General features: G+C 43.2%; 1 protein-coding gene across 1 annotated transcript in view; it reads left to right on the top strand.

The window, feature by feature from the left end:
• The window catches only part of MYCBP2 (MYC binding protein 2), a 1,075,853-nt gene that overhangs the window by 262,517 nt on the left and 795,399 nt on the right, over nt 1-17,937 (top strand). The window contains 1 exon segment of the mRNA XM_029603038.1: nt 99-180. Coding sequence (XP_029458898.1) covers nt 99-180 — 82 coding nt within the window.

Below are 17,937 nucleotides of genomic sequence, written 5' to 3'. Positions count from 1 at the left end.
TTAGAATACTGGTGAAAATAATGGGGCTTTTTAAGTTATTGGCAAGAAATGCATCTGACATTTGAAAACTAGACATTCTCCTTTTTTATGCATTATAGTGGTTTTGATGGAGAATGGTGATGTTTACACTTTTGGCTATGGGCAACATGGACAGTTGGGACATGGTGATGTCAATTCTAGGTAAGTGTTGAAATATTTGTTGAAAGTGCTGTTTCATATTACATAATTGGAGTGTTGTGATGAATCAGTATATGCTGTCAAGATTCTGTTGACACTAAGCATTCAAGTGTCCATGTAAAAAATAAATAAATAAATAAAAATTTAAATGCAATATTATATATCCCAACCTTTGTTCACTGATTTAAAGCATTTTATGCCACATCCAAGACTAGAGTTCTTTGTACCCGATTGCTGACCATGGGCATGATACAAAGTATAAGTGAAGAAGACGGAGGGTCAGCTGGCAGTGAGATTAGCTCTGTTAATTAAATATGAATCCTGTTTTATTTGAAAGGGAGCCACTTTGTAAAAATAGCAGTCTCTACACTTTTCATTCCTTAGTGTACAGCAAGGTATGCACTTAAATTTTGCCTCAAATAAGAGGTATTGCTGTTTGTGGGGAACCTGTTTGCCTTTTCCTTAAGTCAGATTTTCTATGAAAGTGAGCTTGGTTTTGCCTGTGTGGTGTTTTTTTCTTTTTTTTCTCGGTGTTTTACGATTAAACTCTCTCATCTCATAGCTACCATTTTATTTATAAACAGACATTTGATATTCTGCCTTTTTCTAATAGCTTCAAGATGAATTACAAAAAAAATGTAAATCAAGCAATTGCGGTAATATTAATCGATAACTTAGAATCACAGTTAAATCAAATTTAAAGTTACAGTAGTATTACAGATTTTTTTTTTCTTTTTCACCTGGGAACAAAGAATATGAAGGTAGGACATTTTGGACAGATCAGTTTGAAAAATGAGGAGGATTGTGCGTAGTTGATTGGGTTGCAAAAGTAGATAGTTTTGGAGAAGGGAGAAAGATTATAAGTTGTCCTATAGGGACTTGGCAATACCTGTAGTAGTATCAAGGATCTATTGGGGAAGCATGAATATCGAACAGGTGCAACAGTAACAATGCATTAACAGTAGGCAGGCATTTGATACTGATGAAGTAAGACTCTCGAGTATGAGAACCCAGGGCGCCAAATTTATAGTTCTTGCTTGAAAAATTCTGGTAATCAGTTTGTTAAAATTGATGGTCTCTGCAGAGGAATCTAGGGATATGAAATATGGAAAGAGGGTAAGATGGAAAAGATGAGAAGAATTTACATGATTCCTCAAAATTGTGTAGCTTAATGAAATAATTGTAATACAGCTTTCCTTGCTTAGAGCTGTACTGTTAGGAAATAAATTTTAGATTTAGTTGACAGAAGCAGTATCACAAAATTCTTCCTTTTACAGTACATGTTTTAATTTCTGATAGAACAATAGTAGCAATAGTTTGACAGCATTTTTTACTTAGACATATCCACTTTTAATGAACAAATCTGAGTGCTGCCATAATTATTATTAAAATCCTGTGTAGACATCCCACTGATGTATATACAGAGTATGTGCAACTTTCTAGCTTAGGCTTACCCTACTGTGGCCAGTAGGGAGCTGTAAATTCATTCAGGGTGGATTAAAGAAAAAAATTAGTGAAAAGCACAACTATTCTGTCTTCAACAGAATCACTGGACAGATGGTTTGTACTGGTCCAAGAATAGTTTATTATAAAGGCGAAATAAGCTTTTTTCCTTCTACATGTACAGTAGATAGGCTTCTGTTTTTTTTATAGGTTTGAACCGATTAACAATGATTAAAAAAACTCCTCATGTGGAAAAAAATGATATGAATGTTTGTTGGATAAATAAATTCGCCTGCTTTCCGATCAGTACTCCTATCAGCCCATTCCCTGCCCCTTGTCTACCTTAGAATTGCTGCTGCTTTTCTCTTCTGTAAGCTCCTTAGCTGTACAGGTTCTTAGCAGCTGATGATCCTTCACTTTCCTCCTCCTTCCTGGTTCCACTGCACAACACCTAAAAGCAGAAGGCCTCATTACAAAGTTTCTCCAGTTTCTAGAACTTTCTCAAAGGTATTGGTATATATCCATCTCTTTGAAGTAGTTCAGTTTTCTTTTCCTTCTAACAACACAAGAGGTGAGGTGGTGTTAGAAGGAAATATACTGAGCTGTAGTGAAATCTGTTATAGAAAGTTCTGTTGTCTCCGTCTCTGGAGTAATTAGATCTAGGTTAGCACAGAATTGCAGTGGACAATTCCTTTGTGGAGGCAGAAAAATGCTCAGCATCATACCCAGGTGATTTTGATAGTCAAGAGTGGTGACCATGCCAGAAAGGAGCTTTATCAGGTTTTCACCTTACATGAATGACTGTGAACCAGACATTTGGATCTGGGTCTGTTGCAGAAAGAAATTTTTCATGAGCTGTATCTTTTCTCAACATTTCACATTTTTTCAGTGGACATCCATGCAAATGAAAAGTAAAATAGATGCCGGATGTCAAAGTATGTTTAAAAATGTATTGTTAAAAAAATTAAATAAAAGTAGCCCGACTCCGGCCGAGTTTCGCCACACAGTGCTTGCCTCAGTGGCTATAAAACATAACAATAGAAACATGGACATGAATACATAATAAAAACAGTATTAATAAACATAGACATAAAGAAAACTATTAATTATTCAGTAACAAAACATGACTGACCCATATATATAATATATAACATTAAAGTTTGTAAAATTTTGATTGTGTAAGACATTGATAAAACAGCATATAATAATAAATTGTGTGTGCAAAAACAATGGCATAGAGGTGAAGGATTAAAATCAATCTCATTTTTATAGCTAAAGTTATACTTAAAGTATTCCCTGTATACGTGTTCAGTGTACACACATGGTCATCGTATGGCTACTAGCTTTGACATCTGTGAAAACGATGGAAGTAAAGTTTCTACTCTGTGCAATAACTTATATGCTCAAAAGTCTGTAGTTTGCTAATAAGACTTGAAAAAGCATGGTACCTGTTAGCATGTTTTTGTACTGACTATATATTCTCCTGTGTGAAACTATTTAGTATGCGGCGACCCAGGACTGGAAGTGATGCGTTGAAGATGAAAGAAGAGAAGAATGATCCCTGTTAGGCATGAATATATTGAGAAACATTTAATATCCACATGAGAAATAAAAAGTAATAAAAATGTACCTGAACTGATGCGTTACTGCGTGTGTATATTGTAAAGGCTTGTGTAGGTGAATGGAATCTCACTTCTGCTGCAATTAAGAAGGCAACAACAATGATACAGTGGGCTCTTGGGTTATGAATGGCTCGGGTTACGATCAAATCGGGTTACGACCAACATTCAAGGTTGCGAACAAATTTTGAGTTACGAACACAATTTTTGGTTTCGAATTATGACCCGTGTGCCACGTGCGTGCAGTTGTGTTTTTTTCCCCCCAGATTGGTTGTAATTGGCCCGTTGTTGCTGCCTATTGCATTTTTTTGGTCTTGGAAGGTGGGATTTAAACAGAGATTGGATGGCTAGTGTTGCACGTGGGCAGACCCGGCACGGAAATGCAAACAGCAGCATCGGTGGCAGCATCGGTGAACAGCAGCGGGGGACAGCACTCAGCTGGCAAGGTACAAAACAGTTTCTGGAGGCCATAGATGTTCTTATAAACATTGGTAGGAAGGGGGAAAAGAGTGTCTGGGGTTGATGTTTTTGGTTATACTATACACCTTTCTAGATTTTTTTCTTTTATTTCTTCTCCCTGCAGAACACCAAAGAAGTGTTAAAATGGCCCCAAAGATAAAGAAATCAATAACTATTGAAAAGAAGAAGGAAATTGTGCAGAAATTTGAGAGTGGTGTTCGAGTGACTGATCTTGCTCTCATATACAGCATGTCAAAATCCACCATTTCCACAATCTTACAAAGAAAAGATTTGTACAAGGAAGTTAGTGTGGCTAGAGGTGTCACTCAAATTACCAAGCAACGATCAACAGTGATAGATGAGGTAGAAAGCCTATTGCTAGTATGGACAGAGCTACAAACATTTGTAGAGAAGACCCACCTAGACAGAGGAAAAGCCAATCATTGCATTCACTTGCTTAATGATAATGTCATGTCATACTACAGGACAGTGTTGAAAAAAAGACAGAAACAGACAACCTTAGACCAGTTTTTAATTGAGAAAAGGTTGAGACCAGGTGAGCCAGAATCAGGTCTTAGTGAGCTACAGACTCCCCCAAGGAAAGAAAGGACACCAGAGAGCCAGATTCCAGACGTTCTTATGGAATGGGACTCTCCTTCTGAACAACAACCACCTTCCATTTCGTCCCCCGATGCTGTTTGCTTCCCCTTCCTTCCTTCCTTCCTGCAAACCAAAGATGTCAACTTTTAAATAAATAAATAGAAAAATAAACTTGAATTGTTGTTTCTGGTAGGCTAAGCACATTTTATAACCTTTTGGTGAGTGCACTAGGGGAGTATTGGTGTTTCTGGTAATTAACAACCTTATACAACCATTTTTTATGATAGAAATGTTTAGGCAAAGGGTGCTTTTAGAAGGTTCAGAACACATTGGTTTTCCCATTGTTTCCTATGGAAAAAATAGTCTTGACTTACAACCAACTTGGGTTACAACCAGCCCTCTGGAACCAATTAAGTTTGTAACCCAAGGTCCCACTGCACTATAATAGTAAAAAGAGTGCTTCATCTACATAAGTACTATCAGAGTCTAAGAAGCAATTTAAATCTGACTATATGTAAGGTTTATGAACATTGTTGAGTTAAGTATTGTTTAATCAGCTGAGCTGGCACTTATTAAAATGAAATAGATCTATGTTAGTATTTAATACCTTCAGTCGGTGTCGATGAAATATACACGTCTTGCTGAATAAAATCCCGTCAATTCTCACAGGACAAGCAGGATGGTAGTCCTCACATATGGGTGACATCAGGATGGAGCCCAATCACGTAACACTTTTGTCAAAGTTTCTAGAACTTTGACTGGCACCTACTGGGCATGACCAGGAATGCATTAATCCTGCATCCAGCAGGGGTCCCCCTTCAGTCTTCTTTTTTCTGCGCAGCAGTAGCCACGCAGGTTAAGGAGCTCTTGAGATTCCTGACAGGAGTTTTCCTCACGGAACTTCTTTCACAATTTCAAAAACATTCTACCCCAGAGGGGTCCCCCTATCGATATCCATACTGCGCGGTCAAAAGGTAAGGTTTTACCCTTGTTGCGGTCGATTCCCGTTGAGTTATCCCTTGGGGGCCTACTGGCCATCGACTGCACCGCGGCTACATTTTTGTCAGAGTCATGGCGTTGGGTTTTCGTCGGTGCCCCGACTGTACTCAAACAGTGTCCATCACTGACCCGCATGGCGTCTGTGTTATGTGTTTGGGGTCTGAACATGATGTCCTAACTTGCACCAAATGTGCCCAAATGACACCGAAGGGCGGTAAGGCTTGTTTAGAGAAAATGGAGTTTCTCTTTCAGTCAAAAACCCCGACTCCATCAATAGCTTCGACTTCGTCTGAGCCGGTGCCATCGACCTTTTGCCAGCACTGGGACACTGCTGCTGCCCCACCGGAATTGACTATTCCAAAGGTGTCGATTCCCTCCTTGACTACTCAAGAAAAGGACAGAGGAGATCATCGTGAAAAACGTCAACACCGTCATCGCAAGGGTAAGTCCTCGGCATCGACGTCGACAGAGCCACCGACAAAGAAGCCCCATCCTCTTCTGTGACCAGATCACTGAGGCATTCCCCCACCTTCAGTGGTGCCGGGATCCGTGATTCCACCTTCACCGGTGAACCCTCCAGCTACGCCAGTGCTGCCGCCGCCTCCAGTGCTGGGTTCCATGCCCCAGGCTTCAGCGAGGAATTGGATCGGATGATCCAAGAGGCCATTGGTAAAGCACTTCAGGGCTTCCAACCTCCATTAATGCCGGTACAGGTCCCCGAGCCGGTCACCGATCCGATTCCCGTAGCGTTCACACTGCTACTGGGTAGACTGGATACGTTGATCGGTGCCCTTCCACTGATGGAACCGAGAGCACAGGTAGGTCCGCTGTCTTCCACACCGATTCCATTATCACATGATGAGGAAACACAGATACCCATTCCACTGTCTGGGATTTTACCACTGACTCATCCATTGATGTCACTGAACCCTTCGGTGTCTCCATCTATGCCGTCGGTGCCTCCATCGATGCCACCGATGCCTAGGCCTGGTCCTTCAGGATTAGCACCATTTCTCCCCGCTGGAGACCAACCCTAAGATCCTTGGACCGATGATTTGTCTCAAGATACAGATGATCTACCATCAGAGCCCTCTCCCCCAAATGAAAGACTACGTTCTCCACCAGAAGATCTATCTTTTATTAATTTCATCAAGGAAATGTCTGAAGCCATTTCTTTTCAACTTTAGACAGAAGAGGACTCTAGGCACAAGATGCTGGAAGTACTCCAATTTCTAGATGCTCCTAAGGAAATCATGTCTATACCTATTCTTGAAATCCTGCTTGATCTCCTGAAGAGAAACTGGGAACACCCATGTTCGTTTCCACCTGTCAACCGCAAGACAGATGTGCAGTCAGCTCCTGGGTTCCAAAAGTCACAGTTGGATCATCACTCTGTTGTTGAATCAGCCCATAAAAGGCATGACGTTCAAAACCTCGTTCCTCCATACCTCCAGGAAAGGAACAAAAATCCCTGGATGCTTTTGGCAGGGGTGTCTTCCATGGCTCAATGCTCATATCTCACATTGCCTCTTACCAGTTATACATGACCCAGTATAACAGAGACCTTTTTAAGAGGATCCAGGATTTCTCTGATTCTTTACCAGAGCAAATCCAGGCTCAGCTTCATACTCTGGCTCAAAAAGGTCTGGATGCTGGAAAGCACGAGGTCCACGCTGTGTATATCTTTGACACTGCCTCTAGAGTGTCTGCAGCGGGGATTAGTGCAAGAAGATGGGCCTGGCTCAAATCCTCAGACTTAAGACCAGAAGTCCAAGACAGGTTAGCAGATGTACCCTGTGTGGAGGATGATCTCTTCGAGGAAAAGATCCGAGAGAACGTGGCGCAGTCAAAGGACCACCATGAAACGCCGTGCCAGCTTTCTTCTGTGCCGTCTGAGTTTCCTTCCGCCCCTAAGAGAACTTTCAGGCGTGACTCTTAAGCGGCTGGCCTACAAGCCAAGGAAATTTTATCCTCTGGCTTCTAGAGGACGCTCTTCCAGACCTTACCAAAAAGGTCAATCCAGGCAGACTCGGGCTCAAAAGTCTCAGCCAGCTTCTCAGCATGGACCAGAGTCAGGGTTTTGATTCCTTTCTAGAGAGTGTAAGCCAACCTCCTCTTCCATCCATACCGGTCGGCCCCAGCAGGGGCAAAGGTTTTATTCCCGGTATTTTCTAATACCAAAAAAGTCAGGTGGCATACCCCCGATACTGGACCTCCGCACCCTAAACAAATTTTTACAGAGAAAAATTCAAAATGGTTACCTTGGGCTCTCTACTTCCTCTTCCGCAAAGAGGCGATTGGCTATGGTACTGAAAGAACTCAAAAATGAAATTTCTGATCTATTAATTAAAATTTGTAACCTATCATTAAAATCATCCATTGTACCTGAAGACAGGAGGATGGCCAATGTAACCCCAATATTTAAAAAAGGCTCCAGGGGCGATCCGGGTAACTATAGACCCATGAGCCTGACTTCAGTGCCGTGAAAAATAGTAGAAACTATTCTCAAGACCAAAATCGTAGAGCATATAGAAAGACATGAATTAATGGAACACAGTCAACAAGGATTTACCCAAGGGAAGTCTTGCCTAACAAATCTGCTTCATTTTTTTGAAGGGGTTAATAAACATGTGGATAAAGGTGAACTGGTAGATGTAGTGTATTTGGATTTTCAGAAGGCGTTTGACAAAGTCCCTCATGAGAGGCTTCTATGAAAACTAAAAAGTCATGGGATAGGATGTGATGTCCTTTCGTGGATTACAAACTGGTTAAAAGACAGGAAACAGAGAGTAGGATTAAATGGTCAATTTTCTCAGTGGAAAAGGGTGTAAACAGTGGAGTGCCTCAAGGATCTGTACTTGGATCGGTGCTTTTCAATATATAAATAAATGATTTGGAAAGGAATACGACGAGTGAGGTTATCAAATTTGCAGATGATACAAAATTTTTCAGAGTAGTTAAATCACAAGCAGACTATGATACTTTACAGGAGGACCTTGCAAGACTGGAAGATTGGGCATCCAAATGGCAGATGAAATTTAATGTGGACAAGTGCAAGGTGTTGCATATAGGGAAAAATAACCCTTGCTGTAGTTACACGATGTTAGGTTCCATATTAGGAGCTACCACCCAGGAAAAAGATCTAGGCATCATAGTATTTTAAAATCGTCTGTTCAGTGTGCTGCAGCAGTCAAAAAAGCAAACAGAATGTTAGGAATTATTAGGAAGGGAATGGTTAATAGAACGGAAAATGTCATAATGCCTCTATTATCGTTCCATGGTGAGACCGCACATTGAATACTGTGTACAATTCTGGTCACCGCATCTCAAAAAAGATATAGTTGCGATGGAGAAGGTACAGAGAAGGGCAACCAAAATGATAAAGGGGATGGAACAGCTCCCCTATGAGGAAAGGCTGAAGAGGTTAGGGCTGTTCAGCTTGGAGAAGAGATGGCTGAAGAGGGATATGAAGGAAGTCTTTAAGATCATGAGAGGTCTTGAACGAGTAGATGTGACTCTGTTATTCACACTTTCAAATAATAGAAGGACTAGGGGGCATTCCATGAAGTTAGCAAGTAACACATTTAAGACTAATCGGAGAAAATTCTTTTTCACTCAATGCACAATAAAGCTCTGGAATTTGTTGCCAGAGGATGTGGTTAGTGCAGTTAGTGTAGCTGGGTTCAAAAAAGGTTTGGATAAGTTCTTGGAAGAGAAGTCCATTAACTGCTATTAATCAAGTTTACTTAGGGAATAGCCACGGCTATTAATTGCATCAGTAGATTGGGATCTTCTTCGTATTTGGGTAATTGCCAGGTTCTTGTGGCCTGGTTTGGCCTCTGTTGGAAACAGGATGCTGGGCTTGATGGACCCTTGGTCTGACCCAGCAAGGCAATTTCTTATTCTCTCTAGATCTACAAGATGCTTACACACACATCTCAATTACTCCATCTCATCGCAAGTACCTGCGATTCCTGGTCTGCCCTCGTCACTTCCAGTACTGTATACTACCATTCGACCTACCGTCCGCTCCATGAGTATTCACCAAGTGCCTGGTGGTGGTCGCAGCCTTCCTCAGGATTCAGGGTGTGCATGCCTACCCTTACGTCGACGATTGGTTGATAAGGGCTCCGACTCAGCAGGGTGTACTAGCCTCCCTGCGTCTCGCTATCCACACCCTGATCTCCTTAGGGTTTGTAATCAACTATCCCAAATCCAAGATAGTTCCATCCCAAACCCTATCCTTTATAGGGACCGACCTAAACACTATACAGGCGAAAACCTTCCTCCCCCAGGATCACGCTTTCACCATAGCATCTCTGGCGCATCACCTACAGACTCAAGTATCAACTGCTCGTCACTTCCTCATACTGCTGGGTCACATGGCGTCCTCGGTTCATGTCACTCCAATTTCTCGCCTAGCCATGAAAGTGATGCAGTGGACCTTAAAATACCGGTGGATGCAAGCTTGTCAGCTTGTCCAGCATTATCCAGATTACCAAACAGCGCTCCGTCTGTCACTAGCCTGGTGGATAAACCACTCCAATCTCATTCAAGGCCTTCCATATCAGGCTTCCTAACCTCAAATTACCTTAACAGACACATCCAACCTCGGATGGGGTGCACATGTAGGCGACCTGCAGACTCAGGGAACCTGGTCTCCAGAGGAAGCCAAACACCAGCTAAATTTACTGGAGCTACGGGCGATCAGATATGCCCTCCAGGCTTTTCAGGATTGTCTATCAAACAAAGCCATCCTGATTCAAACCGACAATCAGGTTGCGATGTGGTACATCAACAAACAAGGGGGAATAGGCTCCTACCTCCTGTGTCAGAAAGCTGCACAGATATGGGCATGGGCCCTTTCCCGCTCGATGTACCTCAAAGCACACAAGCTGAGTCGCACTTTCCATCCACACGAGTGGTCTCTCAACCCCATGATAGCGGACATAATATTCCAATGCTGGGTTTACCCTCTTTGCGTCGGTCCACAACCACAAAGTAGACAACTTCTGCTCTCTCATTCGCAGTCACCACTCGCAACCAAGAGATGCCTTCATCCTCTCCTGGGCCAGAGGTCTCCTTTGTGTACCCTCTACTTCCTCTCATTTCAAAGACTCTCGAGAAGCTCCAGCAGGACAAGGGATTAATGATCCTGATAGCTCCCCACTGGCCATGCCAGGTGTGGTTTCCAATCCTCCAGGACCTATCAGTACACCGGCACTTTCCTCTGGGGAAGGATTCCCTTCTAATAACTCAGAACGAAGAGTACCTGCGTCACCCCAACCTCCAGGCTCTGTCTGTGATGGCCTGGATGTTGAAAGGGTAATACTCCAACATCTTAACCTTTCCGAGTTGGTATCCCGAGACCTGGTGGCTTCACAAAAGCCTTCAACAAGAAGATCTTATCGCTCTAAATGGAAGAGGTTTATGGTCTGGTGCACTTCCATGTCCATAAATCCCTTCACTTGTTCCACTGCAAGGTTCCTAGACTATCTCTGGCACCTGTCAGAGTTAGGACTAAAAACTTCCTCTATCAGAGTGCATGTTAGTGCAGTGTCTGCGTACCATAAGGGTATAGGAGATGTCTCCATTTCAACACAACCCTTAGTATCACGTTTCATGAGAGGCTTGCTCCATTTAAAACCTCCACTGCGCCCTTCTGCCCCTGCTTGGGACCTTAATGTGGTTTTGGGATGGCTCATGAAACCTCCGTTTGAGCCTCTGCACTCCTGTGATCTCCATTATCTCACCTGGAAAGTAGTTTTTCTTCTTGCAATCACGTCCGCTCGCAGAGTTACTGAATTACAGGCACTAGTTACCTACCCGCCTTACACAAAAATTTTGCATGACAGGGTAATGCTCCGCATTCACCCTAAATTTTTGCCGAAGGTATTGTCGGAATTTCATATTAACCAATCTATTTTCCTACCTACCTTTTTTTCCCAGGCCCCATTCGAATCCAGGAGAACAGGCTCTGCATTCTTTGGACTGCAAAAGTGCTCTAGCTTTCTATCTGGACCGCACGTCGGCCCATAGGAAATCCACTCAATTGTTTGTTTCTTTTGACACCATCAAATTGGGAAATCCTGTGGGAATGCAGACCCTCTCCTCCTGGTTGGCAGAATGCATTTCTTTTTGCTACCAGCAAGCAGGCATTCTGCTACAAGACCGTGTAAAAGCATACTCTGTCGGGGCCATGGCGACATCAATAGCGCACCTCAGTTTGGTGCTGCTTGCTGATATTTGTAAGGCTGCTACCTGGAGTTCTCTCCATACTTTTGCAGCCCATTATTGCTTAGATAAGGCTGGCACACAGGATTCCATCTTTGGCCAGTTCATTCTACGCAACTTATTTTCAGTTTAACTTCCCAACATCCTTCCACCGACCTGTTCAGTGTTTAGGATGCCCACCTAACCAAATTTCCACCCCTGTTGTTGTGCCTGTTGCACGTCTTTGGGTGCATTTGGTGCTTTGCTCGGGCATCCTCAGCTCGGTACTCACCCATATGTGAGGACTACCATCCTGCTTGTCCTGTGAGAAAGCAGAGTTGCTTACCTGTAACAGGTATTCTCACAGGTCAGCAGGATGTTAGTCCTCACGAAACCCACCCACCTGCCTGCCACCTGCGGAGTTGGGTTTGTTTTTCTTATTTTATTTTTCGCACGTACTTTTTACTATAAGACGAGACTGAAGGGGGACCCCTGCTGGATGCAGGGTTAGTGCATTACTGGGCATGCCCAGTAGGTGCCAGTCAAAGTTCTAGAAACTTTGACAAAAGTGTTCCGTGATTGGGCTCCATCCTGATGATGTCACCCATATGTGAGGACTAACATCCTGCTGTCCTGTAAGAATACCTGTTACAGGTAAGCAACTCTGCTTTACGTTAATGTTCATATGTTTGTTGTCATTCGAGAGAGAGACTTTTCACCCACCAACTTAAGAGTGAAAGAAAAACAATTATACCCCAGTCTTAAACAAGACTTAAGGTCATTAATGGCACATTTAAAAATACTGTGGCGAGACTCATTTAAAAGAAAGTTAAATACTTAAAATATATAGAAAATAAAAGAAGGAAAAAACACTATTGCTTATTTGGAAACAAATCAGGAGAATAATAGTGATACCATGTGTCTCTCTCGAAACGCATCAGTTCCAGGTACATTTTTATTACTTTTTATTTCTCATGTGGATTTTAAATTTTTCTCAATATATTCATGCCTAACTGGGATCATTCTTCTCTTCTTTCATCTTCGATGCATCATTTCCAGTCCTGGGTCGCCGCATACTAAATAGTTTCACACAGGAGAACATACAGTCAGTATAAAAACATGCTAGCAGGTACCATGCTTTTTCAAGTCTTATTAGCAAACTTATTAGCAATCCCAAGGCATGCTTTTGCGAGCGATTTACCTGGCTGGGTCGGAAAATGTGGTAGAGGACTGCCTGAGTTGGGCGTTCCGACCACACGAGTGGTCGCTGGACCCCTTAGTAGCAGGCCGGGTCTTCCGCCTGTGGGGAACCCCTGATGTGGATCTCTTTGCCTTCCTGCACAAAAAGAAAGTCAGCCACTTCTGCCCCCTATACAGGAGCGACATAAAGCCCGCCTTGGACGCTGTTGCCCGCTACTGGGGAAAAAGTCTTCTGTATGCGTATCCTCCACTTCTACCATTAATGAAGACCCTCATGAAGGCCCAGCAGACAAGGGGACCATGATCCTGGTGGCCCTGTATTGGCCGAGGCAGGTCTGATTTCCAATCCTGCAGGTCCTTTTGGTCAGAGAGCCCATCTGTCTGGGGACCTCCCCCGATCTGATCACGCAGGATCAGGGCAGACTGTCAACCAAATCTCAGGTCATTAGCTCTAATGGCTTGGATATTGAGAAGCTAGTCCTGCAGTCCCTCGACCTCTCTGATGACGTGTCTCAGGTACTGGTAGCTTCAAGACTTTCACTAGGAAGTCTTACGGGTTCAAGTGGAGGTGGTTCTCCATCTGGTGTGGTGAATGGATCCAAGCCATGACCCTCCCCCACGCCACGGTTGCTAGACTACCTGTGGCACCCCTCGGAGGCTGGCCTGAAGACCAATTCGGTCAGGGTCCACCTGGGTGCCATCTGCGCTTATCATCAAGGTGTATTGGTGGTAGCCCATCTCTGTGCAGCCCATAGTAGGGCGATTTATGCGGGGGTTGCTTCAGATGAAGTCCCTCATGCGTCACCCTGTTGTGTCCTGGGTCCTCATTGTGGTGCTAGCACGGCTCATGCAGGGACCCGTTCGAGCTTATGCGCTCCTGTGATCTGAGGTACCTAACCTGGAAGGTTCTCTTCCTCGAGGTGGTCACTTCGGCATGCATTGTTCGGATGTTGGTGATGTATCCACTCTATACACAAATTTCTTTCATGATAGTGTGGTCCTGCATACTCATCCTATATTTCTGCATAAGGTGGTGACTGATTTTCATCTTAATCAGTCTATTATTCTGCCCACCTTTTTCCCAAGACCTCATTCTCACCAAGGAGAACGGGCTCTACACAGTTTGGACTGTAAATGAGCCTTTGCCTTCTATCTAGAATGCACTTCAGGATGCAGGCAGGCCACGCAACTCTTCATATCCTTTGACAAGAACAGAATGGGCGTTGCGGTGGGCAAACAAACTCTGTCCAACTGGCTGGTGAATTGTATCTCCTGCTATGCGCAGGCAGACCTTCAGTTTGGAGGCCGCATTAAGGCTCACTTAGTGAGAGCCATGGTGACATTGGTAGCCCACTTACAAGCGGTTTCCATTGCTGAAATCTGCGGAGTTCCCTACACACATTTGCTGCTCACTACTGCTTGGACAAGGATGGTCGACATGACAGTAACTTCGGCCAGTCTTTCTTCGTAACCTCTTCCAGGCTTAAAAACTCAACTGTCCCTGCCTAGGGCCCATTGCTTAGTTCATTCTGTCTTCCTATGTTACCAACAGCACCGCAGTTATTTTATGCCCTTGGCCCCTGGTTTGATGCCTGTTGGTCAGAAGCCTTACTGGGAACAGCCTGTAGCTTCGTATTCATCCATCTGTGAGGACTACCATCCTGCTTGTCCTAGGAGAAAGCAGAATTGTTTACCTGTAACAGGTGTTCTCCTAGGATAGCAGGATGTTAGTCCTCAGGAAACTCACCCGCCACCCCGCAGAGTTGGGTTCTCATGCATTTTGTTGTTTTATTTTTCACTTGTGAATTCTTTGTTTCGAGACTGAAGGGGGACCCCACGTAGATGTGCGGATAGTTGCATGCTGGACAAGTGTTTAGGTAGAGTTTTCATAAACACTGGTAATGCCGAAAACAAAAAATTTATAGTTGCAGGTAAATTTTTTTTTCTAGTGCTAATGCGTTGATATTTTACTTATGTAAGCTTCTTACTTCTCTAGAAGAGAGCTGTTTTTCACTTTTGTTTTAACATGAAAATGCACATCTGGATACATGGTGACTTGCACACATGAGTTGGATTAGCATAAGTTTTAAACTTGTGAGTAGTAACACTGATTGGCAAGATTATTATTGTGCATCTCTCAGAAGCATTCATAATTTAATTTTCTTACCTTCCCAAGCTTCATTTAAAATTGTTTATTTACATTTAAAAGGAAATACATATCACAGATTGAACTGTATAGGAAAACAGGAATTAAAGACATGCAGTGCTTAAAAACTGGCATAGAGCAGGTTTGCTGAGCTTTGTAGAAATGCTCAGATGACACATACATCTTTTTAAAAGAAATTCAAAGCAAAACTGATCTGTCTAGTACTGAGTTGCAGAGTAATGTGTAAGAAGTCATTAAAACATTTTTTGAAAGAGGCTGGACAGCATGAAGTGCTTCTCTAAATGTATATTACAATAAGGCAGTTTGTAATCCCGGATACCTTTATTTCCTTTTACCCTGCATCCTTAAAGGCATTTGTTACACTTTTATTTGTATTGTATTAATGAATTTGTAAGCATAAACAAATGGTAACTAAACTAATTTTCTTTTGGGAAAATAACTGACATGTTTTTAGATCTCTTTGCAGCATGAGAGATTAATATACCAGTGAACCAGTTCTAACAAAAACCAGCAATGTAGATTGTACATGTTCGTGTTAGGAGTAAAAAAAAGATGATAAACCTAAATCTGCTGTGTTTTATCGAAATTGTAACAAATGATTTAGCATTTAGAATGTAATCTGGTAGATGCTGAATGTAAAATTTGTGTTCCTGTTCGTATCCTAGATCAGTCCAGACAAGTGGGTTCTGCATCCCTACCAGCAGATGGAGGCAGAGAATAAAAACTTTGAGGCGGGGGTTGATAATCCCTGATCAGCTTTAGCCCGCAGCAGATCCAGGGGGTCTGACAGCCAGGGAACCTGGTTCCCTCTTATCCCCTGAAGGCTCCTTCCAAGAGGTGTTGCCAACAGCAGGAAGTATTCCTTTTTTCGCTTGTATTTCTTCCTTTGCTGTGGCTGCTGTTTCTTTAAAGAAAAAAGTGTTACATTTTTCTTTCAGCAGCAACTGCTTGGGCTGTTTCTGGTTTGATCGGCAGGGCCTGATGATCAAACACACGGCGGAACACAGCCCAACGCAGCCTCCTGCCCCGAGCAACCCAAAGCTGCTCGGGGCAGGAGGCTGCGTTGGGCTGTGTTCCGCCGTGATCGCACAGCTTCTGTTCCTCTGCAGCAGACCTGGCAGTGTGGAGACAAGATGTCTCCAAAGATTTCCCAGCATGGGAAAGCTTCAGTTTGCTCGGGGAGCTGGAGGCTGCGCTGGGCAGTGTTCCTCCTCACCCATGCACTGTGATCATGTGGCTTCTGTTCCTCTGCTGCAGGCCTGGCCGCATGGAGATAAGATGGCTGACAATGATTTCCCAGTGCAGGAAAGCTTCTTAGGCCAGTGACCTGGCTCAGGGACAGCTGAATGCAGTGGCATTATGCTGTGATTCATTTCTGGAGGAGAGGGGCCCTTGGGGGGGGGGAGGTGGGAACGAGGCTGGAAGGAGAGCCCACAGATTCCTAAGGCCCTGTCAGGATAAATACTAGGAGCCTAAACAGCCTGTAATGCAGGAGAAAGGCTACATCTGAGAAGGTTGGGGGGGGGGGGGGGGGGGGGCGGGAGCTCTGGCCTGTCAGGGGAGAATATGACATAGAGTTTTCCTCAGAATTTGTCTTGCTTATGCATAAAGACTTTTTAACCAGGAAAAGCACTGGCTATAAAAGGGTATTTCTGTCAGCCGACTTGTCCTGCTGCAAAGAGGCTTTGAGGGGCTCCTTGGCCAAGGGTCAGGGGACCTCCTTTGCCGGCTGGGCCTGGACCATCCTGAGGAACTTGGTGGCTCAGATAATTCAGACCTGGAAGATTTATTTATTTATTTATTTAGTGATTTTTTAATATACCACGGCACGTAAGAAACATCACCTCAGTTTACAGTAAAACAACAAATCAGCAACAGGCTTTACAGACAATATGAAATTAAGGTGGGAAAAAATATAAATCATTTAAGAACAATTTAAGAACAATCAACATAATATAAATCAGTTAAGAACTAGTTAAGAACAAAAGCAATTAAACCAATGAAAATCATATTCCATGGTTAGTGGCGAGACAAAATCATAGGATGGGGTGAGCGAGTGATAAAGGAAATTTAGCAGCAAGAAAAATAAATTAGGGGGTGGAATAGATCAGGGAGACAGGGAACATGAAGACAGTATTTCAGCAGAAGAGGTGTTCATAGCGTGTAAGCTTGTTCAAACAGCCAGGTTTTGAGGTTTTGTTTGAATTTCTTATGGCAGGTCTTGGGGTTCTTGGGGTTGGTCTAGGGGTGGATCAGGATGACCCAGCAGATCTCATGGTGATTGTCAATCAGGCTGCTCCCAAAGAGGTCCTGATAACGGAGGGAGATGACCTGTGTGTGGTTCATCTGTTCCGTAAGGAGGAGCTGAAGCCCCTTATTTCCCATGTTAAAAAATACCATCCTAGAAGCACAATCCAGATGTATTCCACACATTAAGAAAGGTGGAAAGCAGGCAAAACGATTACCGGCATGGTTAAAAGGGGAGGTGAAAGAAGCTATTTTAGCCAAAAGATCTTCATTCAAAAATTGGAAGAAGGATCCAACAGAGGAAAATAGGAAAATGCATAAACGTTGGCAAGTTAAATGTAAGACATTGATAAGACAAGCTAAGAGAGAATTTGAAAAGAAGTTGGCCATAGAGGCAAAAACTCACAGTAAAACATTTTAAAATATATCCGAAGCAGAAAGCCTGTGAGTGAGTCAGTTGGACCGTTAGATGATCGAGGGGTTAAAGGGGCACTTAGAGAAGATAAGGCCATTGTGGAAAGATTAAATGATTTCTTTGCTTCGGTGTTTACTGAAGAGGATATTGGGGAGGTACCTGTACTGGAGAAGGATTTCATGGGTAATGATTCAGATGGACTGAACGAAATCACGGTGAACCTAGAAGATGTGGTAGACCTGATTGATAAACCGAAGAGTAGTAAATCACCTGGACCGGTTGGTATACACCCCAGAGTTCTGAAGGAACTAAAAAATGAAATTTCAGACCTATTAGTAAAAATTTGTAACTTATCATTAAAATCATCCATTGTACCTGAATACTGGAGGATAGCTAAT

Source organism: Rhinatrema bivittatum, chromosome 5 (genome assembly GCF_901001135.1).
Source record: "Rhinatrema bivittatum chromosome 5, aRhiBiv1.1, whole genome shotgun sequence".
Classification (NCBI taxonomy): domain Eukaryota; kingdom Metazoa; phylum Chordata; class Amphibia; order Gymnophiona; family Rhinatrematidae; genus Rhinatrema; species Rhinatrema bivittatum.
Note: the sequence above shows the minus strand (reverse complement) of the source record. Positions and strands in the feature narration are given on the sequence as shown.